Consider the following 27,968-nt stretch of genomic DNA (forward strand, 5'->3'; position numbering starts at 1 on the left):
AGAAAAAAAAAAAAAAAAAAAAAAAAACTGTGAAGAGGGGGCCAGGGATTTAGCTCAGTTGTTCCACTGTCTGCCTCACAAGCACAAGGACCTGAGTTCGATCTTTGGTACAAAAACAAACAAAAAAAAACTGTAAAGAGAATTTTTTAATGCTAGCAGCAAAAAACTACAAAATTCTAGAACAAAAAAAATCTTCATGGCATCAGATTTGGATATGACTTCTTGAATATGTGAACTAAGAATATAGGCAACATAAGAAAATATAAATTGGATTTCAAGATTAAAAATTTTCCTGCATTAAAGGATATTATCAAGAAGTGAAAAAACAACCCATAGAATAGAAACAAATATCTGTAAAGCATTTATCCTATACAAAATTGGCAATCAGATCATATGAAAAACTACTACAACTCAACAATAAAAACAAAAATGAGTGAAATAATGAAAGATATTCCTCCAAAAACAATATACAATTGCTCAACAAGCACATGAAAAGATTCTTGATATCTATATAGTCATCAGGAAGATAAAAATCAAAATGATAGCAGGCCAGGGATTTAGCTCAGTGTTTCAGCCACCTGCCTCACAAGGGCAAGGACCCAAGTTCAATCCCTGTACCAAAAAAAAAAAAAGATAGCCATATATCACTTGATACACATTAGGAGTGATTGTATTAAAAAAAAAATCACAAAATAGTAGGCCTCAGCAAGGATATGGAGAAGTCAGCCCCTTGGGCATTGCTAATGGGAATGTAAAATGGTGAGCTGCTATAGAAAACATTATGGCAGTTACCTTAAAAAGCTGAATGGAAGATTACCCTATAATCTTGTAAATTCCGCTGCCAGTTCTTGAATATCTACACCAAGAACTGAGGCAGGTTTCAAATATTTGTGTATCAATATTTACAATAATATTACTCACAATAGGTAAACAGATTGACAAGATGGTGTATACACATACAATGCAGTATTAGTCATAAAAATGAAATCCCAATACATGCTACTAGATGGCTGAACTCTGAAAATACGTTAAATGAAGTGAAATGTTCCAGATACAAAAGGACAAATATCATAAGATCGCTCTTATATAAGATACCTAGAAAGCACAAATTTGTAAATTAAAGCTTTGTAGGAACTGCAGGAAGGGAATGTAGAGGAAGAGTGGGTATAGGATTCCTGTTTAGAAAAATGAAAATTTTCTCAAAATGGATAATGCTGATGATTGTACACTGCCAATGTACCACATGAGTTGAACTACTGTATATACTTCCAAATGGTTAAGATGGCAAATTTTATGTATTATTTGCCACAATGAAGAAAACATTTTTAAAATTCCTGGAAGTAGGTAGTACCATAACTTAACAAGGAATAGCGACTTTACACAATATGGCAAAGAGACTTTCTGACACTGGTAAATATACATCCATGTTATACTTAACATATTAATGTTTAAATTTAGTACTGAAAGGCCATAAATTTAATGAATTAAATATATTTATTCATTTCTATATTCATTTTCATTGTAAAAGACTAACTGCAATTGATCTGAGTCTCCCAATAAGTAAAAGCAAATACATCATAATATCTATAATACTCCTACTCACTTAAAATTAGTATTTATTAAATACATGCTAGTATCCAAATAGGATATTTTTAAGAGAAAAATTACAGGTATCTTCACTTACCTGCTATTTTGTCTAAAAAGATACTCAAGCACCATAAAAAGTCCTTTGAGCATTATTTGAGTTGAAGCACTAATAATAGGCACTTCTATTGTCTCCTCTTTACCAAAAATCGGTGAGACTTTTTCTTCTTTTTGAAGAACAGAAGATAAATGTCCCTATAAGAAATTACCGTATTAAACATGAAAGGTGGGGGAGTATGGGATTAGGAAAAAACTTCCTAAAACATGCACTGAATTTTGGATTCCCGTATTAGCCAAATTCTCTTCAGGATAAAAAATACTTTAATAAATTAGCTATTTAGAAGGTTCATTACTTCTTCAGGCAATTAGGGCTCTACTCGATGCCCTTCAAAAATAATGAACCAAACAAGTTGTTATGCCTTACATCTAGATGCCCCCTCAAATACTCATGTGCTCATAGGCAGGGCTTTTGGAAAGTGACTGGATTGTGTCTGAGATGGTGTTACGTATTTTATTTATGACTTGCTCTTGCACTCCTTTCCTGTACTGTGCACTTGTTCCAGTCACAGTTGTGGTGTGTCCATAAACTAAACCTTGCCTAAATGAGTAAAAACCAAACAAACCTGGAAAACTTTGAAAAGAGGGAAAGACCGAATAACGAGACAGCAGAAGACTCTAAGACTGCCAACAAAAACTGCACTTAAAAGAAAATACTGAGTCCCATTTAAATTATACTTTCATTGAACAAATGATTCACACTCTTCAAGCCTGCTTTGTATATGTGGTGACCAACTATCCAACGAAGCCATGTAATCTTCAAAACTGCTCTACCACATGGAGACTACGCACCCTGCATTAAAAGAAAAGCCTCTGGCTGCCTCACAAGTACAAGGTTCAGAGTTCAATCTCTGGTTCCAAAAAGCAAAGCAAAGCAAAGCCTTTGGGCTGGGAGTGATAGAACACACCTGTAATCCCAGGGAGGCTGTGGCAAGAGGACTGCTTAAATTCAAGACCAGCATGAGCTACATAATGAGTGCAAGGCCAGCCTGGACTATTAGCGAGACAATGTCTCAAAAATAAATAAATAAGATAAAAATAAAGTCCTTGGAGCTTTTCAAAAGAAAAAATGTAAACATAAAGAACAGAACAATTATTGAAGACCAATGCTTCATCAAATGTGTCTGTACTAAGACAATCATTCTTAGTGGCTAACCACACCTCTGAAGCTAAGAAGCCTCTTACTACTGGTGAAGAGTTGATTCTGCCTGCTGCTGCAGAAACCTGTCATGAACTCTTTCTCTTTCACCTAGTACCGTAACTAGACAAAGTGACGAATAGCAGAGGATACTGAAGCACATTGTTAGAGAGGATTAATGAGTCACTGGGGTACAAAATCTAGGTTGATGAGTCTACCAATACTGACAACAAGGCAACAATGCTGTTTTCGTGTGACAGATTTTTCAGACATGCATGAGAATATATCATATGTACTTTTATGTTGGCTAACAACGCTATAGCTGCAAAATTATTCAAGACTTTGATTACCTATCAGGAACACTGAATTGGCAAGTTTTTGTTGATATACACATGGACAAAATGGCTATGAGTGGACAGCCTTCTGGTTTCACTACTCAGGTCGAAGAGGTTGCTTCTCAATCTGAGTCTAGGAACTCTGTCATCTGTAGAGAAATGCTGATTGTCGAAAAATGTCATCTGAACTTAACATAATTTTGCAAGATGTGATTAAAAGTACTGATCACCTTAAAGTACATGTCCTTAATGCACACCTGTTCACACAGCTCCATGAGGAGATGGATGCAGAGCACACGTCTTCTCTTGTACACAAGAGAGCAAGAGATGGCTTTCTAAAGGTAGATCACTGGTCAGAGTTTCTGAGTTACAGTCACCATTAGCATCACGTGTTAGTAACACAGAATGGGTCATAGATCTTGCTTACTCTTGTGATATATTTGACCTGCTCGACAAACTCAATGCGTCACTTCAGGGGAGAACGAAAACTATGTTCAAGCCAGAAGTAAAGTGGTTTTCTTCAAAGCCAAACAGGAATTATGAAGGTGATGAGTAAACACTGGGATATTTTTGACATGTTTCAAATTATGGCAGAAATTTTGAAAGAGACTGAGCCAGGGGTTTCTTTCTCCTAACTGGTACGTGCTTATCTACCTCAGCTTTTGTAAGAGTTTGAACATTACTTCCCAACCCCAGACCCCCAAATTGGAAAAGAATGGACTTGTGACCCACTTGTGAACAAGCCAGATGAACTGACTTTGTGGTAGAAGAGAATCAACTGCATGATCACAATTATGGCCTTAAAAGTATTTCTGACTCAGCGGTTTGGTGGCCTGCCTCGCAAGCGCAAGGACCTGAGTTCGATCCCTGGTTCCAAAAAAAACAAAAAGTATTTCTGAGACAACTTCAAATATCCATGTGTTTTGGGTTAAAGTCAAGGCAGATCATGAAATTGCCACAAGAGCACTGGAAAGCCTGCTTCCACTTCCAACAACCTGTTTTCATGAAACTGGGTTTATAACAGTGACAACAACCAAAACAAAATTAAAGAGTAGAGGACATAACATAAGCAACAAACTTTAACTGTCACTGTCTCCCATCAGCCCTGATGGGACTAATTGCAAGAAAACAAGCTCAGAGTTCCCACTGATTCTGCATTATGCTGAGTTGTATAATTATTTCTTTATATATCACAATGTAGTAATAATAAAAATAAAGTATGCAATAACTGTAATGTGCTTGAATTATCCTGAAATCACCCCCCCAATAATCCATGGAAAAATTGTCTTCCATAAAACTGGTCCCTGGTGCCAAAAGCTTGGGGCCCACTGTTGTATAGTATTCTATTATATGAATATTCCACAACGTATGCATTTACTATAGATATGCCTAACTGGCAAATGCAAAATTTTTATGTAAAAATGTTATAAAAAGGTGTTACAACATAGAAAAACTCTTATGATTAGCACATTGCATTTTAAAATGCAGGGCAAAGGTTAAAAGTATAGTCTGATTAAAATATATTTTTTAATTTTGTACCAGGGATCAAACTCAAGTCCTTGTGCTTGCGAGGCAGTCACCAGAACCACTGAGCTAAATCCTTGGCCCATGATTAAAATATATTTTAACAGTCACATGTACAAAACACTGACTCTAGATGAGAAAGACTACAAAATACTGATGAAAGAAATTCAAAAAAACCTAAATCCATGTAGATATTCCACGATGACAAATAAGAAAATATAATATTAAGATATCAATTCTTCCAAATTTGATCTAAATATTCAATGCAAACCCAAACGATACATCAAGTTAAAAGACAACAAACTGATTCTAAAGTTTAAACAAAGAGACAAAACCTCAGAATAGTGAAAACAGTGACAGAACTGACGCTAACTTACTCTAAAGTTATAATAATCAAAACAATGTGGTATTTATGAAGGAACTAAAAAATTGAACAGAAGAGCAAAATACAGACCTAAAAAATATACCCATACAAATAATAGTCAAATGATCTCAAAAAAGTAGCAGATAATCTAGTGGAAAACAGACTTTTCAACATATTGTACTGAAATATTGCACATCCACTTGCAAAAATATGACTCTAGACACCAGATTTTACAGCTTTCACAAAAGTAATTCAAAGTTGATGATAAGTTTAAAAGCAAACTGCAAAACTACAATACTTCTAGCTGGATGTAGTAGTGCATGCATATGATCCCAGCTACTTAGAGGCTGAGGCAAGAGGATCAAAAGTTAGAGGCCAGCCTGGGCATCTTCGCAAGACACTGTCTCTCAAAATAAATTTTTTAAAAGGTGTGGTATATGTGTGTATGTGTGTGTGTAGGGGGATATAGTTCAGTGATCCCTGAATTCAATCTCTAGTACAAAAACAAAATCCTTTTAGGAGAAAAGGTAGGAGAAAATTTAGCTTACTGCGTGACTATAGGTTTGGTGATGGGCTTTTATATAACCCCTAAAGCTTGATCCATGAAAGAAAAAAATTGATACATTGATTTTTTTTTTTTTTTTTTTTTTGGTACCAGTGATCAAACTGGGGTCCTTGAGCTTGCAAGGCAGGCAGTGGAACCACTGAGCTAAACCCCTGGCCCAACACATTGAACTTTTAAAACCTTAAAAATTTGGGGTTGTGGGTTATGTGGTTCAGTGGTAGAGTGCTTTCGTAGTACATGCAAGGCCCTCAGTTCAATCTGCAGCACTTCAAAAACAAAGTAAAAAGCAAAAATATAAAAATAATGAAATATTTTTGCTTTGTGTAAGACACTGTTGATAGAATGAAGACAAATCACAAACTGGAAGAAAACATTTGCAATCACATACTTGCATTCAAAATACACAAATATATAAAATTCAATAGTAAAAATCAGCCCAATTCAAAAGCAAGCAAAAGATCTGGACACCTCAACAAAGAGGATGCACAGATGGCAAATAAGTATATGAAACTGCAGTCAATATCGTATGTCCTTAGGGAATTATAAATTTAAACAACAGGGAGATACCACCACACATCTATTTGAATGCTTCCAATACAAAACACTGACAACACCAAATGTTTTTGAAAAGAAAATCTTGTTTATTGCTAGTGAGAATACAAAGTGGTACGGCCACTTTGGAAGACAATTTAGCAATTTTTTGCAAAGCTAAATATTATTTTACCATGTAATCCAATAACTGTGCTCCTAAATATTTACTCAAACGAGTAGAAAATATGTCCACACAAAAACATAAGCACAAAGGTTTATTTCAACTCCATTCATAATTGCCCCAAATTAGGAATCACCAATATGTCCTTCAGTTAGGTGAACGGACAATCAAACTGCAGTACATTCAAATGAGGGAATACTTTCAACAATAAAAAGAAACGAGTTATAGAGCCATGAAAAGTCTTGGAGGATGCACGAGATCTTGGGTTTGATCCCTAGCACCACAAAAAAGACATGAAAGAACCTCAAGCACATAATGCTAAGTGAAAGGAGCCAGTCAGGAAAGATTACATATTGTATGATTCCAATTATATGGCATTCTGGAAAAGACAATCCTATGGAGTCAGTGGTTGCCAGGAATTTGGCAGGAATATGAGATGATATAACAGAGGGATAAATAGGTACAAAACAAGATTTTTAGGACAATAATGGTGGATTACTAGGCAAAACTTAGTTGAGCCATATAGCACAGACACTGAATTATGGACTTCAGTTAGTAACAGATCAATATCTGTTCATCGTACTCTACTACATTACTGTCAGTAATATGGCAAACGCGTGTTTCAGTAAACAGTAAAATTTGTTTTCTTTGGATGGGAAAGATGGAGGAGGGTGGGGGGATGTGACACAATAGGCAGGGAAAGGGAAGAAGTCTGTTTTAGACTTCAAGTGGAAGTGTTTGCTGGACAGCCAACCAGAGACAGTACATACGGATGGGTAGCCGCCAGTAGAAGCATGAGAATTCTGAATTTTCTGTTCAATTTTTCTCTAAACCTCAAATAACTGCTCTTAATAAATAAATAACTAAATAAAATATGTATATGTATGTATATTTCGATAAATAGGACCAAAAAAGAAAATATAATATCTACTTAAAAAAAGAAACTTGAGATGATCAGTTATGAAACCTCTATTAAGAAAAACTGCACAAAAGTACATAGCCACAAAATTTTATATGCAGATTAGTAAGGTTCATCCTCCCCAAAGCCCACACATGATCTTTATCCATAAACTCCAAGTTTTTAATCTCTAAATTAAGGTGAACAAAATATGAACCTTTTCTGTTTTTATTTTCCAATTTTTTAATTTTATTTTTTGTGGTACCTGGGATTGAACTCAGGACCTTGCGCTTGCCAGACAGGCACACTGAGCTATATCGCTGGCCCCATTTTCCAAAAATTTTAACTTTTATGAGTGACATAAAAATTTAAAACTTAAAAATATTGATTCCTTTTAGCCTTGAACAAAGCAACACTTCCCTTTTTTGTTGTTCCTGGGTTTTGTTTTTTGAGACAGGATCCTGCTGTGTAGTTCAGGCTGTCCTTGACCTATACATAGCCCAGGCTTAATTTGAATTTGTCAATCCTCCCGCCTCAGCCTCTCGAATTCTGGGATTATAGGTGTGTAACCACACCCAGTTAATATTTCCCTCTAAAACTTTATTTCCTTCAAAGTAAATAATGCTATTTTCACCTATAATTTACTCATGCCATCACTTAAAGATGATCAGATTGAGATAATAAAATAAAAATTTAAACTTAATTTTTGAAAAAATTCAGGATTATTCACTGAATTTATTATGAATTTACTGTCTGCTAAATCACTTCCAACTCAACTAGATGAAGTTCACAGGTGGAAAAAAAAAAAAGAATCTTACCTGCAAAATGGGAAAAGTAGCAGTGGTGATGCCCATTTTGTATAAATTTAAAAGCATTTCATTTCCACTCCATATTTTACAAGATGATTCATAATCCCTTTCTACAAGATGTTCAGTGTTTGTTTCTAACCAACTAGAACAAAATAAAGCAGTCCTGTCAACCAGTAACATTCTTAGGTGTATTATTTCAACAGAACAAGAGATGTCATTATTGTCATTGTTATACACTGATCTCTATCAATTAAAGCTCCCAGGACATGAATATGGATTAATTAAAACACCTTTGAGAAAACATGCATGTTTTGTACCGTAAAATAAGCATTTACATAGCTAAAAAAAAATAAATTTTTATTCAAAAGAAACATGCATATGATTTATAATTGTTTTGTGGACTCAAAATGTTTTACCTGACCATTGTGTCTCTAAGAGCCAAGTATTATGCGTTTATCCCAAATGCACACAAAAGGAAATGTAAAACAAACCAATAAATAAATAGAAGTGCTACATATTAACACAAAAAATTATTTGAAAATAAATTCACGGATATATATACAAATTCAAATATTTGTATACTCAATAATTATTTGAATGCATATTTTATAAAACTGTTCTGGGCAATAGAAATTATAGCAGTACCCAATATAGACAAGGTCCCTATTCTTACAGAAATTATGTTCTACTAAAAGAAGACAAAAATAAACACAGAAACAAACAAAAAAATATCAAGTAGTGTAAATTATATTAATAAAACCTAGTTGTTACTTTAATTTGAATGTCTATATTCTCCCTCAAATGATACTCATTCTAACAAGTGAACGTACAAAGTGTTCAATTATGGGAGATTGAGGGGGGAGCATATTCCAAACAGAAGAGCTAGTGCAAAGAATTTGAGATAGTTAACAAATTGTGATTTTTTTGAGAGCCTGAAAGAAAGCCAATGTGAGCCGGGCATGGTGGCACACACTTGTAATCCCAGCACTTGGGAGGCTGAGGCAGGAGGACTGCCACCAGTTGAGACCAGCAGTGAGCTCAAAACTAGTCTACTACAAAGGAAGATCTTGTCTCAAAAAAAAAAAAGGCTGGGGATTTAGCTCAGTGGTGCTGCCATACAACAAGTGCAAGGTCCCAAATTCGATCTCTGGTAGCGGTGGGGGGAAAAAAAGCCAATATGATTATCACAATGTACAGTGGATAATGGAATAAACAGATGATAAACAAGATTTAATTCATTGTGAGCCAGGGTAAGAAATATGAATTCTAATCAAAGTGAAACGGAAAGTTCTAAATAGTTTTTAATGAGACTATATATTTAAAGTGTTTAAAAGAGGGTACTACTAGCTTCCAAGCCAGAATGGACTACAAGTCACCAGAAAGACCAAGGTGGGATTAGAAAGGTAGGTCTTTCAGTCCAACCTCCTAACTTCCCAGGAGGGGAGAGGCACTGAAGGTTGAGATATGATTTAATCAAACATGGCTATGAAATGAAGTGTTGCAAAGAACAGAGTTTGAAAGCTTCAGAGAGCTAAATATATGGAGGTTCCTAGAGAATGATGCTCCAGAAGAAGGCAGGGAAGCTCCACTCATCTTCTATACCTTTACATACAGATCTTTTCATCTGTATCTTTCATGATATCCTTTAAAGATTGATAAAGCTAAGCATTTTCCTGAGTTCTGTGAGCCACTCAAGCAAGTAGAGAGAGAGCAGTGGAAACCACAATTTACAGCTGGTCACTCAGAAGCATAAACTGTGGCTTGCGACTGGCATCTAGTCAGAGGCAGGGCAGTCTTGGGACTGAGCCCTCAATCTGTGGGATCCGACACGATCTGCAGTTCAATATTTGAACTGAAGTGAATTTAGAGGCCACCCAAGGATTTCTGATGCAGCAGAACTGCTTCCTTGCGGAGAGAATCCTCATACCCTAGGGATAAGGGACAAAGAAGGCTTCTGTGTTGGTGTGACAGCAAAGAAAACCCCTTCTATTACTCAGAGGCTAGCGAACAGATGACTGTACATCTAGTCAATGGAATTGTGGGCACATATTTTTTCTTCTCCTTCTTTTTGCAACCCTGGAGATCAAAACCAGGGCCCCACAAAGACTAAACAAAGCCTCTCCACGGAGCTAAACCTCAGACCTAGGCAACTATTTTTTTTCCACTAATTTTTTTCCTCATTGAGTTTATTGGTACATTTTAGACATACAGTACAGTTACATTCATCATTGGGATCTTGTACCTTTATATGACAGGTCTTGGTTCTCATTTTTTCCCCTTGTCCCTGGCCTCCCATCACCCCCTCCTCCCTTCCCTATCTACAAATACATTACTTCCATTTTTTCATTTTCTCATATTTTTTTCTTTTCCCTTATTAGCTTTCCCCTACCCTCCCACTTCCCCTACACCTTTAGCCCTTTTCTTCCTTTTCACTAATTTTTTGATAAGTTCCCCACATTTATTTTTTTCCCATTGTTTACTGATATATTTATTTATTTTTTCCCTCATTGAGTTTATTGGTATATTTTAGGTATACAGTACAGTTACATTCATTATTGGGATCTTGTACCTTTACATGACAGGTCTTGGTTCTCATTTTTTCCCCTTCTCCCTGCCCTCCCTGCACCCCCTCCTCCCCTCCCCCTTTACAAACACATACCACAGAGTTAAATGCACACCTATGTTTATAGCAGCACAGTTTGTAATAGCTAAAACTTGGAAACAGCCTATTTGCCCATCAGTTGGAAACTGGATAAAGATGTGGTTTTTCTATAAAATGGAATACTACTCAGCCATAAAGAATGAGAAATTAGAGCCGGGCGTGGTGGCGCACACCTGTAATCCCAGCACTTGGGAGGCTGAGGTAGGAGGATCACTGTGCGTTTGAGACCAGCCTGGGCTACAGTGCGAGTTTCAGGTCAGTCTCAAGTACATAGTGAGACCCTGTCTCAAAAAACCAAAAAGAATGAGAAATTAGATTCATTCATAGGAAAATGGATACATATTGAGGATATACTCCTAAGTGAAATAAGTAAGTCACACATGTGTAAATACCGAATAGTTTCACTGGTGTGAATAAACTATAATAGTACATAAGATCCTACTGATATAATTGACAATGTGAAATAGGAAGAAAGGGGCTAAAGGTGTAGGGAAAGTGGGAAGGGTAGGGGAAAGCTAATAAGGGAAAAGAAAAAAAACAGGAGAAAATTTTAAAATGGGCAACTATTTTTTTAAAACTGAGAAAGCTTCTGAGGGCCTGATATGAAACAATCTTCAATATGCATAAAAAAAGCTGGATGCAAATTTTTTTTAAATGCCATCATTTGGACAAAGAAATGAAGACTAAGAGAATATATCTATACTGGCTCACCTACACATAAATATACCCTGAATGACAAACTTGGCTAGAAGAACAAAAACTAAGTAGTGAGATATGAAATGGAAAGTTTTTTAGTATATGAATTTGTAGAGATTTTATGTTCAAACCATGTTATTGAGTAACATTCATACTCCTAAAAAATACACAACGAAGGAAACAGAAAAATACCACAATACATAGAATGAGATTAGAGGCAGGTTTTTTAAAGATGAAATTCTAGATCAACAGTTTAACATTAAATAAAGGGAAAATACCTAATATAAACTTTAGTAAAACTAGTACTAAGTGTATTTTAGAATATTTAAATGATCATGGTTAAATAAAAATCATCAAATTAGAATCCTAGTGACACTGGAGCACAAAAAAACAAATAAAGCCACCATCTTAAAATTTTAAAATACATTCATTAAACCACATTTAGGGCCGGGGATTTAGCTCAATGGTTCCACTGCCTGCCTTACAAGTGCAAGGTCCTGAGTTGGATCCCAGGTAGCCACCAAAAAAAAAAAAAAAAAACACGTTTAGTTTCTGGTTGGGGATTTAGGTCAGTGGTTTCATCACCTGCCTTGTAAAGTGCAAGGACCTGAGTTTGATCCCTGGTACCAAAAAACCATGTTTAGTCTCTATCCTATTCTATTTATACCCTTTCTGTGGGCCTGTTAAATTATCTTGCTTAATTAAGAGTAAGACTCCAATTATTAATTTTTTAAAGTCAATTATGTTCATTATATTCTTTTGACTAAAAAGGTTGGACTAGACTTTTTAAAATAAAGTTTTACTGGCAAAGAACTCTATTCCAAAGTAGCCTGGTTAATCAAAGTTTAACACTGTGGGGCCAGGGATTTAGCTCAGTGGTGCTGTCGCCTGCCTCACAAACATAAGGACCCTAGTTCAATCCCTGGTACCAAAAAAAAAAAAAAAAAAAAATTTTAAATGTGGCATAATAAAACATGTTTTTAATACAGCAACACAAATACACTAATAGACAAATATTCTTACTTAATAAGGCTACAGCACACAGCTCGTAGGGGTTCATGGTCTTTCTTCCTTATATTACTGTTGACCAAACTATCTAGCTCATCTCGAGCAAACCGAAGCTGAACTTCTGTTACACTGTAACTTGCTGATTCCCGAGCACAGTCTTCAATGTTATGAGCTTCATCTAAAATGACAACCTGTTCTTTCAGATTTATATCCATCTGTAAGATAAAAGAATTTTCTTTAAAACATCTGGTAAAATGAATTTAATAGCAGTAGACAAGAGATTTAATTTAAAAATTCACACTTATAGGCCAATATTGCAAGTAGTACAATTACATAAGCAAGTGATTGTATAAGTAACTGATTCTATGCCTTAAATAAAACTTCAGAGAGACTAAGCCAACCAAATATCAGTTTTACAGTGCAGTATGTGTCATTATTTACTCCTGATACATTATGCAAATGTATCAATGAAGGGCTGGGGATTTAGCTCATTGGCATCATGCCTGCCTCACAAGCGCAATGTCCTGAGTTCGATCCCTAGCACCAAAGGCAAAAAACCCTATCAGTGAAAAAATATGTACTGAGTGAGCATGAATCAAGGCACTTGTGGTTACACAGAAAAGTATGAAATCCCATGGAGGGGTTTCCAATATAAAACAGTACCAAGCCTTAAAAAGTAAAATAATACACAGGGCCTGGGATTTAGCTCAGTGGCACCGCGGCTGCCTCACACGCACAACATCCTGAGTTTGATCCTTGGTCATCCCCCCACTCCGACTCCACAACAAAAAAAGTATAATACAAGAGTCAAATGATTCCTAAAACTCTAACATAATGTAGTAAATACATATTTGTTTCATTTTAGTCTGTCCTGCAACCTTTTATTTGAACACTGCTCTTCCCCAACTCCTATGTGAACCCAGTAGAACTACTAATCTGTAAATCAAATCAAGGGACATCACTGCTCTCACAACAGGAGAAAGGCTCAGAATCAAGGCTTCTCAGTCAGCTGAAGTATTTATTCCATCTCTTAAGGTGACAGTGACTGGGTCAAGGTTCAGGAATGGATATATGATCCAAGGTAGTCCAACCAGAGTCATTTTGAGGGAACTAATATGAGATAAGGGTCTTTTTTCCAAATTAGCTAGCTGTTTGTGATTGTCCTCATTCCCATAAGAAAAGAGCTTAGCCGGGTGTGGTGGCCATAATACCAACACTCAGGAGGCCAAGGCAGGTGGACCACCAGTGTCTAAGGGTATATAGTGAATTCAAGGCCAGCCTGAACTATATTGAGACTTGTCTAAAAAATAAAACAGGAAAAGAGTTTGCCTGAGAAAAAGCTATCACAATGGAAAACCAATTGTTTCTGGAGCTGTTTCTTTTTTTAAGTTGGGTTTGTGCCACTTGCAATTCAAAGGAATCCTGACTAATATGGGAAAGGTCGCAAAGCAATTGTCAATGAGTTAGTCTAAGAAAGTAACAATACAGAGAAGGTTAAAAACAACTAACAAGCTATGAAAGAATAGAAAACAGAGTGTGTTTATAGATTAGGATAAAAATGAGCAGAGCATTTTAACAGAGATGTAATGAAAAGCAGAGACATGGAAAAAAAAACAACAACAAGGTATCCTCTGGGGACTATATGATAATTTTTAAGGGCTCAAATTGGGAGTTTTATGAGAGAAAGCTCAAAAGTCAAATCTAGGTCAGACTCTTGAATGCAAATTTAAGAAATATGGGGTTGGGGCTTTATCAGTGGTGCCGCCACCTGCCTCAAAAGCATAAGGTCCTGACTTCAATCCCTGGTACAAAAAAAATTTTTTTAAAGAAAAACGGACTTCATCCCAGAGGAAAGCGGACCACAGGAGACTTTTAAATAGGGAAGAATGTAACAAAATTAGGAAAAACTGGCTGGCATTGATATGTGCAAAGGTTCAGAGGAAAGATACCATGATAAGAAGCAACCAACAAGAGGTAGAATAAAAGGATAATATTAGCAGTAGTAAACATAATGCTTATTAATTTTGAACGTAAAGAAATAGCAACTAATAAGAACTGCACAGCCAGCCCTGAAGAACGGAAACACAATGGCCTACATCAACTTATTTACTTTTGTTGTCTTATGCTAGAACAACTAGATGTCTCTAAGAACCAGGCAAATAAAATTTGAAGTTCGTTTCTCAAAAACTCACATATTTTAATTTCTATAGTATTCATTTATTCCAATACAAGTTCTTCAAAACATAGCTTTTTCAAGAGACATGTCTTTAAATAATACTTTTTGACTACACACAAAAGGAAAAAAAGATGGTTATAAATGGTTCTTTTATTGGAAGAAAACTGGGAATATCTGGAGACATTTGATGGTAACAACTGTGAGGATGCTTCTGGTATCTAGGAGATAAGAGCAGGGATTCTATAACACATCCCATGGCACACAAGCCTGGCTTGCCACAGCTAAGAATTATCCAGTCCACAATGTCGTTAATGCCAATGTTTGAAAATGCTGGTATCTTCCCACTTTAGTCACTGGGCCCTTAAAATTGCTTATTATTTTGGAAATTAAAATGACTAACTCTAAAATTCTTATATATTAGAATATGGTTTCAGAATTCTAACATATTTACATAAATTCAATATAAAACAAAAAACAAAGCTATTAAAACATCTAAAGGCTTTTACACTCATAATTTATGCACCAGAAAATAGGAAAAAAATTACTCCAAGTTCTACATATATACTTACACTTTCCCTTATTTGTGCATCTAGAAGATAGTTGTAAGGACAAAATATTATGTCAGCATCTTCTGTCAGTTCTCGGGCTGTGTAATATGGGCACGCCTTTAGTTTTCTCCCCAGGCTGACAAGTTCTTCTATATCCCAGGCTTTGTACATCCCTTCAATTGTCTGAAATATGTGTTGGTTACTAATTTTATGAACACCGTGATAAAAATAGCAGGATTTTCCCTAAAAAACAAATACGTATAATGAAAATGTGAACCAATACTAGACTAGAAAGACTAAGCTTTATCTCAGAATTATAGGAACATTATTAAAGCCACAAGGTCACCAAGGAGCCAGATTATGCCCTATTTTTACAATCATAACTTCTTTCCATAGAGGCCTGGCCACAATCACAGAATCATTTTAAAGCAACTTTATTAGTTGAGTCCAATTCAGACAGTGCTCCGTATCAGTTAAACTCTAAATATCTCATCTAGAGAAAAATATTTTTAAATTATATCTCTTGTGTCTATCATCTTATTAAAGTGATACTAGACATAAATTATTTATGAAAGAATACACAAAGCACCAGGCATCGTAGTACATTCTCGTGACCCCATCACTTGGGAGGCTGAGGCAGGAGGATCACAAGTTCCAGGCCAGCCTGGGCTACTTAGTGAGCTCAAGGCCAGCCTAAGTGACATAGCAAGCCCCTGTCTCAAAAAACACCAACAAACAAACAACAACAACAAGAAGAATATATAAGGCTAAGGTATCATTGGCTGCTTTTAGGGATGGGAACTAAGTGACTTACGAACGGGAGTAGAAGTGATTTTTCTCTGCAGACTCATACCTTTTCAATTTTGATGCACAGGAGGAACAATAAATGGACGAAGGGGGAAAAGGGTGGAGAAAAAAGGAAAGAAGAAAGGAAGCAACAAAGCTAACAAGGTAGTTGGGAACATCTTGGGGGAAAATACAGTAGGGCAGATCATTACGCACAAAAAATCAGAAAATATAATATGAAAATATCCCTAAATTATAATTCTATCACGCAAAGAATACACTCTTAACATTCTGATGTGCCAGGTGTGGTGGCGCACACCTGTAATCCCAGCACTTGGGAGGCTGAGGCAGGAGGATCGCCATGAGACCAGCCTGGGCTACATAGTGAGTTCCAGGTCAGTCTCAACTACATAGTGAGACCCTGTCTCAAAACAAACAAACAAGCAAACAAACAAACAAACAAAAAAACCATTCTGATGTGTTCCACTTCATGCTTCTTCTCTACATATGGACGTGAGGGCACATCTCTCAATGTGACCAATGTTAGGATAAAGCAAAAGTTCCCCAGCCACTGACAATTAAGAATCTAGCCACAGTAAATATTTTTGTTTGGTACTGGGGATCAAACTCAGGACTCTGCACTCGAGAGGCAGGTGGCAGAACCACTGAGCTAAATCCCTGGCTCACAATAAATATTTTTATAAAATTAGATTGACTAAATCTCTATTTTATTAAAAATCATATAAGGAAAATCATGTATCACTAGATATTTTTTTACTGCTATTCATATAAGTACTTTGAATTAATGTGCCAAGTTGATGAACTAGTCCATACTACTGGGCATTCAGACTTATCAGTTTCTACTTTAAAAATAGCACTGGAGTTACCTTATGCTCCATTCTAAACATTTCTTAGTACTGGACATTTTCAGAAATGGTACTATTGGACTAGTGACTGAAAAAATTTTTAAGTTTCTTGAAAATATTCCTAAATTATCCTCCAGAAAGCATATGCTATTTTACATGACCCATTTCTATATCCTTATTAAAAATAATAGTATCTTTTGGGGCCAGGGATTTAGTACAGTGGTACCCCATCTGCCTCACAAGCGCAACATCCTGAGTTCCATTCCTGGTACCGAAAAAAAATCTTTTATCTTTGCTTATTTAAAGGTGAAGAATAGGGCTGGGGATTTAGCTCAGTGGTTCTTGCCACCTGCCTCATAAGCGCAAGGTCCCAAGTTCAATCCCTGGTACCAAAAAACAAAACGAAACAAGGTGAAAAACAGAATCTTCTTGTATTGATTTGTATTTTTTGGGCAGGGGGGTAACCAGGGATTGAACTCGGAACCTTGCACTTGCAAGGCAGGCAGTGGAACCACTAAGCTAAATCCCCAGCCCTTTTGATTTATATTTTTATACTTATTTTTAATTTTAATTTTATTGATATAATTTAGATATACATCATGATCACATTCATCATAGGAATCTGAACCTGTTTATGATGTATCTTGATTCCTTTTTTTCCCATTCCCCTCCCCTCCCTTATTTTTTCCCTTTATTTACAAAAGCCTCATTTCATTTTTTCCTTTTTTATTTTTCCTTCCTTCCTTCCCTCTTCCTCTCTCTAGTTCCCCCTTCCTTTTGAAGTTTTTGCTTCTTTCATATCATCTATTATAGTTTTGATCCTGATATATACTTTCAGCTTCTTACACCAGAGACAATGCAATATTTATATGTGTGTCCAATTTATTTCACTTAGGAGTATAGCTTCAAGGTGCATCCATTTAGCTATGTCTCAAGTTTATCTTTCTTTATGGCTAAGTAACACTCCATTGTATAGAAAAACCTTATCTTTTTTTATCCATTCATCAGTTGATGGTCACTTGGGTTGTTTTCAAGATTTAGCTATTACAAACTGTGTTGCTATTAGTGTATGCATACATCACTGATTATTCTGTTAATTCTTTGGGGAAGATCCCCAGAGGGGAATACCTGATCCAAAGGGACCTCTAATCCTAGTCCTATAAGCAATCTCCACACTGATTTCTTGGTTTTTAACAGTGTTTAACATTATTTTGTAGGAGGTTCAACAATAATTTGTTTCTTTTATGTTATCTACTAATGTCCTTTGCTATTATTGATGTAAAAAAAGAATATGCATTTAAAAAATGTTTGCTAAAACCCAGTCCTCGCCAAAGTGCCTTATATACTACTTTAAAATGTGTAAAAACACATAAATGCACATTTTTAGTAGAAGTATAAACTTCTACTAGCAGAAATATACAGCTAATTTGTCAAAAACTGTCAAAATTTTAAATTTAACCATTCATGTTAATGTACAGTATATAGACACTGCACTGTTTAACAGCTAAAAATTGGAAATAGGGCACGGTAGCACATGCCTGAAATCCCAGCCCTCAGGAGGATGAGGCAGGAGGATCACCATGAGTTTAAGGCCACCTTGGGCTACAGAGTGAGTTCAAGGCCAGCCTGAACTACACCACAAGACCGTGTCTCAAAAAACAAAAAATTAAAAACTGGAAATAAACTTAATGTCACCACCCACAGTAGACACATTACACAGATGATTAATTCATTCAAAAGCTATCACCCTTAAAAATTAGTTACTGGGCCAGGGATTTGGCTCAGTGGTTCCACTGCCTGCCTTGCAAGCACAAGGACCCAAGTTCAATCCCTAGAACCAAAAATAAAATAAAATACAAAAATAAGTACAAAGAATTGTATGTATGGATGTGTGCATATAGATACATGTGTATATATCACACACACACACACACACACACACACACACACACATGTAATAATGTACTTTTTATCTATGAACTATCCAAAAGGAGACAAGTCTAGGCATATATACATCATTAAATACAATAATGTTCCTAGAAATTAGAAACAGAATAAATCATGGAAGTTTCATAACCCATAAAAGAAAGTCAGAAATCAAAAGACAAGACATAAACAGCTGACTAGTTCTCCTAAAGTTTTGTACTGAGCCATGTTCAGGGAAGTTATCTCCAAAATACTAAAAATAATTGGCAGGAAAGGCCTCACATAATTAAAGTGATTTAGTTTTCTAAATTATTTTCATTTACTTATCTAACCACTACTCTTTTTTTAATCTTTTACCTTTACAAAAATCTTTTACCTTTCCCCATACATTCTTCTTTTTCTTCTTCTTTTCTTTTTTTTCGTAGCATAATAAAAATGGAGTAGGAGTTACAAACTTGGGTTCCGGTTCCTCCTTCCTTGCTAATCACTTGTCTGATTGGGCATACTTCAGGATCCATTTTTCTCATGTGACTAAGCATCAAAAGAGTAGTTGAACCAGAAGTCTTTTAAAATTCCTCTGACTCAATGACTATACCATCTCTAAAGTTCTGTGATTCTCAGATTCACAGACAGGTGGAATGGTGCCAATTATCTTTCATACTGAGTCTGACAGTCTCTCTTTAATAAGATGATGTTCGACATTTTTTCATTTCAAGCATTTTCCTCATCTTTATTCAGAATGATCACTAAGAAGCCTTCAGAATCTGAACTGCTAAGTCTCATTTCAATGAATAGATATTCTGCATTAAAAGTATTTTTTAGAATTGTCATTTCTGACTCGTTAAAATTATTTTTTCTCATTTGAAACACAAATTAACTTTTTAACAGACGAGCGCATACTTTTCTAGTATGAGAACATTTTAATAAAAGAAACAGGAACAAAAACACATGGCCTTCAGATCAAGCCAAAATCAGAACATTTACACTTTAAGGGCACTTAGAATGACAGCCTTGTGCAGGCTGATAGCAATACCAGAAAAGCTCATCCATTTTAGCTGTGTAACACAACCGGAGAGGAGTCTGTCAATTGAAGCGTTATCACACTTTAAACTCTTTTCACTCAAACTGTCAGTTATCTATTTATCATTTTGCTTTGATAAATGGTAAACATAGACACCTATGGTGATTTTGTAATTGGCCCTCATTACAATACCAAATTACTCTGAGGGCTTGGGAACAAGAAAAAGAATGATTCATGTATGCCCATGAGGCAAGAATTGTGAGGCAGAATTAGAATTAGGTTAAAGCAATTCACAAACAGATATATTTAATTATTTGTATCATTAACATTCAAAAACAAAATTCTTGTTCGCTTTAGGACAAACTAAAGACCAATAAATAATTCTGAATACTAAAGTCTACTGAATTTCTTTTTATGTTTATGTGATTCAAATTTATGAGAACAAAGATTAATAGAAAACATAACCAGCATTCTAGGACTCGAGAAAACTCTAAGACTATCTGCCTTAAATATGTAACTTTAAACTTTTTAGTTGCTTTTACCAATGCATTTTATCAATGTATGCATTTTTTAGATATGTAATATTTTCTCAATAACAAGTAAAAAAAGATTAAAATATAATGACAATGTCAGAAAATCTTTCATAGACTATATAGCTAAAAAAGAAATCCAAGCATTCTAGAAATTTAGCAAATCAGCCACTTTTGGGAAGAACTCTATCTACGCACAAAATTTGTGATGTTTTACCATGAAGGGCTATTTCTCTTTTTTTAGCATTTCATTTTTAATATTTTCATCTCTTTTAAAAGAACTTTTAAATATATACAGCAAGAAAAATTTCACAGTTCCAAGCCAGGGATTTAGCTCAGTGGTTCCACCGCCTACCTTGCAAGCGCAACGACCTGAGTTCAATCCCTGGTATCAAACCAACAAACAAAAAAAAAAGATTTCACAGTTCCTCAGAAAAAACTACATGACTACAGAATTTCAACAATGGTTTGGATTCAATAATTCTGTATTTTCTTCCTGGCTCTGAACAAATCACATTTTTCTATTGCAGAACCTTTCAATTTTTACTTTATAGTTTTATAATGTTTGAATATCTATTAAAGTATCTTTTGAATATCCCTAAATAAAGCTTGAATAAATTCTCATTTAATTAAAGCACTGAGAAAGGAAAGCATAATATGAAATTATTTATTCACATTACGTGGTAGGAGATAATATAACAATAAAATGAAATTCCAGGGGCCATAGCTCACAATCTTTTGTATAGAATCAACTCTCTAAAAATACTAGTAAGAGACAAAACAACTTTCAAAATACAGTAAATATCATTGGCCATTTCATATATTGGTTTACTGATGATTTCTGAATATAATTTTATACTTGCAACCTCGATTTTAGAGTAAATTAGTTATACTGGAACACAGACTCCCAAAATAATATTATCCCCAAAAATATTTTAAATCATAATTTTTAGTTAAAAAGAATATTCTATTTCTGCCTTACCCAAATTCATAAGTTCCCTGGAAAAGTTGAAAACCATCCATAGTTAATAATCTAACTTTTAAAACAGAATTTTGTACTAACTAGAATTATGAGATGGGATAATCATTATATTTTACATTCAATTAGAAACCATTTAAAAATTTGCTCAGGCTACCTAATTTTCTTCTGCAGTTTTTAAATATGTATATTCATTAGGTCTAAATAGTTTCATATAACATCATCAACATATGACTTTTTTGATAAAGGGATTTAAAAGAAATAATAACATCTGACTATAAAGGAAATTAAGTTCAAGGAATTAAATATCCACAAGCTTTAGGATATAAACTCGTAATGTGAAACTTGAATAAAGCTTTTCCTTGCGGTAAAACTATTTTTCAAAAAATATCAATACTACCAATTAATTTTATTTCCTGAAGTTATTTAACAATATAAAAGTACAGGTAAAACATATCTTAAGTAATGTGAATCTTTTCAGCCTATTTTTTCTATAAAACAAAATAATTTTACTCACATTTTTTCCATCCAGCAATTCCATGCACTTTTCATTCCTGTTGAAGTTACCAACTACTTCAGGATGGACACAGGTATGATCCCTGCTGGAAAGAATAGTCATTGGGACCCCTGAATATGCTGTCTTCCGGAGCTCTCTAGTAATCTGAGCAATCTGCTTGTGTGTGCGTGTCCCAAAATAGATTTTGGGCCTCTTGAATTTCCCCCCATGATCCTTCTTAATGGTATTTGAAGATTCTTGACTATTTCCTTGTTTAGTAGAACAACAGCACCTAGAACAGTGGCCAGGGAGCTGTAACACAGGAAAGAAACGATAATTAATATCTGGACTACTCTAACAAGTGCTCCCAAATCTTTCATGGATTCAGAACTTGTGAGTAATAAACCACTATCTGTCAAAGAGAAAATTTTAAAATATTACAGTATTTAAAACTTGCTGTTAAAGAAAAAATTTCATTTCAAATTTCTCTCTTTAAAAAGTTATAAATGAGATGGGTGGTGGTGCACACTTGCAATCTCAGCGATCTGGGAGGCTAAAGTAGCAGAAGGATTGCAAGTTCAAGGCTTGCCTGGGAAACTTATCTCAAAACAAAAAATAAAAAGGATTGTGGATGTAGTTCAGGCAGAGGCCCTGGGCTCAATCCCCAGTACGGGGAGGGGGGAGGTATTTGTATTCTTCCTAACATACCACCCCAACCTGCCAATTCCAAATATTTCAAATACATTTTAACCTTTTTCATAAAATTGTACAACAAAGTAACTTTGACTTTTGCTTAGGTTTCATGTGAATTTGTGATATTGTAGTTTAGATATGATAGTTTTGCTCATATCCCTCATTCAGACATTCTATATTAAAATATTTTAAAAGAATTTAAAACAATTGTTTACAAAACAATAAAAATACAAAGCTGAATTTCAAGTATCACTAACAAAATGAGTAAAGAAATTTCTTCCCTCGCTAAAGTATAAAAATGAATGTAAAATATTAACATTTAACATGAAAGGTTGCTCGTGCAGGACAAGTATATCTGAAATGCAATTACCTGACAAACCCATGAGTAAATTATCCAGGATAGTTTTTCCTAGACAATTTCATTTGCAGTCAGTTTCACAACTTTAAGTAGTTAGATAAATGTCTCCTTAAACACACCACATGGGCATGAGAAACACAGTCAAATATTTGCCTTTTTAATCTCATTTCCAAATTCACAAAACAAAAAATTTTTAATGTTAATGCTGTATTTTAGAACTCACAGATTCTTAATAATTATTCTCTTCAAAGCCTCAGTGAGCACACCAAATAAAACAAAATTAAGCCTATTTAAGTAAAATACTCGGTCACTGATAAGGGAAAAAGATAAAAATAGCATACTGATTTAAAAGAATTTGTACTGGAGAATTTCAGTTTAATAGAACAATTACTGAAATTTTGAGGTTTTAAAAAATTGTAATCAGTTAAGATTAGTCTTCATAAACAAATGCTAACTCATAGCATGTTACACCACAATACTGAGGATCAAGCTGTCTTTTAGCCTCGACTAGTGGAAAACCAAGTTCAAATTACTCCCAGTCTCACTCAACCTTGTCCGCCATTAAATATTACAATACATGATAGAATGGATGTAAATGTGACCCTTCTGGAGCTGTCACTCACTGGGATAAAAGGTTCACTGATGTGCCAAATAAACAGTCAGTCAAAGCAGATAAAGTTACAGCCATGCTGGAATTGTTACATTCCCCTCTCAGGTTGCCAGTAACAGCAGATTTCATTACAGAGTGCTGCCACATTAAATAGCTAGTTACAAATATCCTGCTTTCTATATTGAATAATTACTTATTCACTGAAAGGATAAAAAGAAGAGTTATGAATGGAGCTCTTGTCAACAGTGAGGCAGGAAACAGCTGACATGTGGTTTATGTTACATATGTTGCAATATCCAACAACTTATGGTCACAGAGAAAATGGAATGCAAATTATATCATGGTACTAGACAGTTCTATTTTGGTCTTTGCAATCATCACATTAATTAATTAACATACCATGACAATTGAAGTACGGAACTCTAGGTAACAGAATTACTTTTTCATAGCTTTAATTTTTTTAACGATACTGTTAAATTCGCTTGAATATAAGAATACCAGGGACCAACACATCATTTTTTTGTGTTCTATGAATACATCATATCCAAGGATAAAAGTAATTTTTACAATGATTACATTGCAAGGCTTGGAAAACCTACTTTTTGATGTAATACTTTTTAACATTAATTCTATATTTAAAGTTTATCACCTACTCCTTTTAATTCCTGACCCTCTCCAAATTCAGACATTATAGAAATATATACAATAAATCAACCCCAAGACAAATAATTTACTGAACAACTTATAGACATTCATACTCATGTAAACATATCTTTCACATAATTCCTTTCAAATAAAGAGGGATGGTGCTGCACAGTTTTATAACTTGCTATTTTGTATTTAAACAACTTTTAAATGGGTGAATTGGCACTAATAATTTAAATGAATACTCTATCTTAAATGTTACGCTGTACTAATAAAAGAACTATTTCCAAAAACCTATCAATAGAGCAGCTTTATTTAGGCTTCTCTAATTTGTGTTTATACCACAATTCAGAAAATTATAAACTGTGGAAATTTTATATTTAATGTGCTTTTGCAGTTTTAAAGTGACCTGAATTATACCTTTTATGAATTCAAGGTAGACTCCTCAAAAAAAATGGTTTTCATTGACAAGTAGAGAATAAGAAAGAAATTAAGAAGGTTTATAGTCTTTCAGTTTCTCTGAAACTCTTTGACCTAGGGGTCTTAATTAGATACATAAAACTAAATAATTTTATACCTCTCATTAAGTATTTTTCCTGCTAACAAATAATCAGGTTTATCTTTGTGTGTGTTTTTAGGGTTATCTTTCAAAAGTACATTTTCCTTTTCCTCTTTAAATTTACAAAGATTTTATTAGGAAACCAGAATAAATTTAAAGTCCTTTTCCTTCAACAAAAGGCAAGAAAACCCAACACCAGTAACAACACAAATGTATTATTTAAAGAGAAACATAAGGGACCCATGTGGATGTGACAGCTGTTAATATTTCCATATGTAGAACCCGATTGTTCAAAAATACATTTCAAATTTACAATAGCCAAAACTGTTCTTAGAAGGTCTGCAACCAAAGACTTTTAGAAAATTTTCCATCTGTTTAATAATTTCTATTTTCTCTCTTGTCCTATCATAAATACATATTATCCAAATTCTTTGAAAAGAGGAAGGACTAGAATATTTGATCTTGAAAGAAAGGCCAACAGGTGAGGCCTTGCAACTCTTCCTTTCATAAAGTTATAATCAGAAGCTTAAATAGTAAGATACTACAATGTCAATTGCTAAATTTCTTAACTTATTCTAAACTTTCATGACTTACTCCCAAATAACAAAATATCTACATCTGGAAAATAAATAGGGATTAAATAATTTTCAGAAATTAAAAATGGTAAAGAAATTGAGCTTTAAAAACAGGCATAAAAGGGTATACTCAGCATAAAAATAATAAAGAAGTAGAAAGAAGAAAAACTGAAAAAAGGTGATTTATATGAAATAGACAAAAGTAGGTATATGAAACAGTAACATATTTTTCCATAACTTTCCATATGTACATGTCTTTCCAACCACACTGCAAGTTCCTTAACGACAAAAACTATCTCTTAGATATCTTTATATAACTCATTCACTTAACATGGTTTTCTGTATATGACTATAACTGTGTTTTTAATTGGTGGTCTATGACCAAAAACCCCTGAACCAACTACTATACCAATATATCACATTCTTAAATCCTAAGATGCTTAAACGATATCCTAATATGAAATGCTTTAAATTTCAAGAAGTTACTTCAAAACCAAACGATCAGCTTTTAAAAGAAAAAGTACAGGACAAATTATTATTTGAGGCAAAAAAAAAATCACTTTATGCTAATATTTGAGCTACTGTAGTTGTGTGTGACAAATGTATATCCTGATGTGTTTATTAAAAATAACTACCATTTATTAAGGTTATCCCTGCGTTAAGCATTTTACATGTATTATCTCATTTCATTCATCCATTCCATTCACTTAAGAAACACTAGAAGCCCTCATACATCAAGCCCAGTAGAAGACAATAACAAGGGTCGCCTCATCTCACTAATAAACAGTACTTCTCTTTCTAATTCCACAAAGTACAGTTTGGGAGTCGAATGCTAGTTTCATTCATGAATTAAGGAATTGTTTAAAAGTTAGTTCTAAATGCATTACCTTCTGAGTGCAATTATAATTTCTGTAAGGGTAAACTATAAACTCAATTCATAAAATTATCTTAACTTGTTACTGGTTGATATTTAAATTAAATCTTTCCTAACAAGATCCATGTTATGTTCCACAAGGGAGAAACAAAAACTTTCAATTACAGGACTCTTACAGCAAGATCCAGCAAACTTTCTTCATAAAGTGCCAAGGAATAAATACTTTAGGCTTTGCAGGCTATTTGGTCACTGTTATTACATAAGACAATATTCTTTATGATCCAAATGGAGGAAAGGATTTAGGACAGTAACCCCAGAACACAAACATTGAAAATGCATTATTAATATGTAAAACTTCTATTTAAAAAGATAATTGCCCTTTAAAAAAAGTAAAAAAAAAAAAAAGACAGAGAAGGTATTTGCAATACATACCAAAATGAGAATAAATACCTGTCACACATACAGGATTTCAATAAATCCATTTTCAAAAGACAAATTCAATAAATAGCTAAGAAAAGGCAAATCACACAACAAAAGCTAAAAGGGCAATAAATATCTGAAAACATATGCAACTTAATGCTCAACCTCATCAGTAATCAGGAAAATCTAAAACTATAATTTAAAACTATAATTTCCATTTCATATCCATAGCAGATTAGATGTTGGAGAGACTAGAAAAGAACCCATAAATTGTTGATCCAAGTATAAACTGGCACATGAAGCACTTTAGAAAACAAACTGATAATCTAGTAAAACCAAAGATAAAAGTACCCTTTGACCCAGAATGTCACTACATGGTAGAGAAACCTTTGCCCATTAAGACAGATACAAGAGAAATACTAATTGCTCCATTGTTTTAGTAATGAAAAAAACACCTTAAGAGTATCAACAGAAGAATGGACAGAATTTTTCAACCAGTGGAAAAATGCACGTGTACATAAAAACGAGCAGAATTACACATATTAACATAAAATAACAATGATAAGCAAGCTATGACTTAAATGTAATTCTCATAAAATTCCAAATAAATTGATAAGAATAAAAATTCAAAACCTGTAAGAACTAGGAATCATCACAATGAACCTCCTTGGAGGTAAGGATTGTGGTAAACAATATACCTACAAAATGCTGTAAATGTCACAAAAGAAATAGCATAAATATATTCTGGTTTCTCTTTAGCAACCTAAACCCTGCAAGAACAACTTTCATATTAACCCATCCTTACCAAAGTTTTCAACCTAATTTATTAGGAAATAGTTCTTAAATTAGTGGCCATGGACTATTACAGAGGGTTTGTGATCTCCCAGAAACCACACACAATTTTGCAAGATGCTTGTTTTTCTTTGTGGTACTAGGGATTGAACCCAGTGCTAAGCAAGCACTCAAACACTGAGCGACAGCTCTAGTAATTTTTATTTTTTTATTTTGAGACAAAGTCTCACTAAGTAACCCAGGCTGCCCTCACACTTCCTATCCTCTGCCTCAGCTTCCCAGGTAGCTGGGATTATAGGTTGGGTTTTTCCATCCACTTCGACCAAGTGAATCGATCATTATCATCCAATTCTCAGAGGGGACTGTGACTGACTAGGTGAGGGCTTTATTCTATAATTTATATCTGGTTTCATAATGGGCATCAGATGAAAGCAGCATTTTCTTTGCAACCAACTTGGCCACATTGAGTCTGTAAACAAAGTGACTGTCAAAAGAAGATAATTTCATAAAGGTTCATCCACTGCTTTTTAAATGTTTTTAATGTTTGTCAATTGCCTAATATTAACATACAGCTAAAATTTGTATCATTCACAATGTGAACTCTATTCACAGATGGAGAAAGTAATCTAAAATAATCCTTCAAGTTACTACAAAATAAATAATTTGTGAAGAAGCTAAATTCATCTTAAAGCTTTAACAGGA

At 34.4% G+C, this 27,968-nt stretch overlaps 1 protein-coding gene across 2 annotated transcripts in view; it reads right to left on the minus strand.

Moving 5' to 3' along the window:
* Brip1 (BRCA1 interacting protein C-terminal helicase 1) overlaps nt 1–27,968 on the minus strand; it is a 128,113-nt gene that overhangs the window by 74,274 nt on the left and 25,871 nt on the right. For both annotated transcript variants that reach the window (XM_033762925.1, XM_033762924.1), the window contains exons 7-11: nt 21,762–22,052; nt 15,158–15,379; nt 12,428–12,627; nt 8,056–8,188; nt 1,685–1,839 (exon numbers count right to left, since the gene is read on the minus strand). In XM_033762925.1, coding sequence (XP_033618816.1) covers nt 1,685–1,839; nt 8,056–8,188; nt 12,428–12,627; nt 15,158–15,379; nt 21,762–22,052 — 1,001 coding nt within the window. The remainder of the gene's footprint in view (nt 1–1,684; nt 1,840–8,055; nt 8,189–12,427; nt 12,628–15,157; nt 15,380–21,761; nt 22,053–27,968) is intronic.

This window comes from Fukomys damarensis, unplaced genomic scaffold (assembly GCF_012274545.1).
Source record: "Fukomys damarensis isolate Sample0158 unplaced genomic scaffold, DMR_v1.0_HiC HiC_scaffold_13, whole genome shotgun sequence".
Taxonomy (NCBI): domain Eukaryota; kingdom Metazoa; phylum Chordata; class Mammalia; order Rodentia; family Bathyergidae; genus Fukomys; species Fukomys damarensis.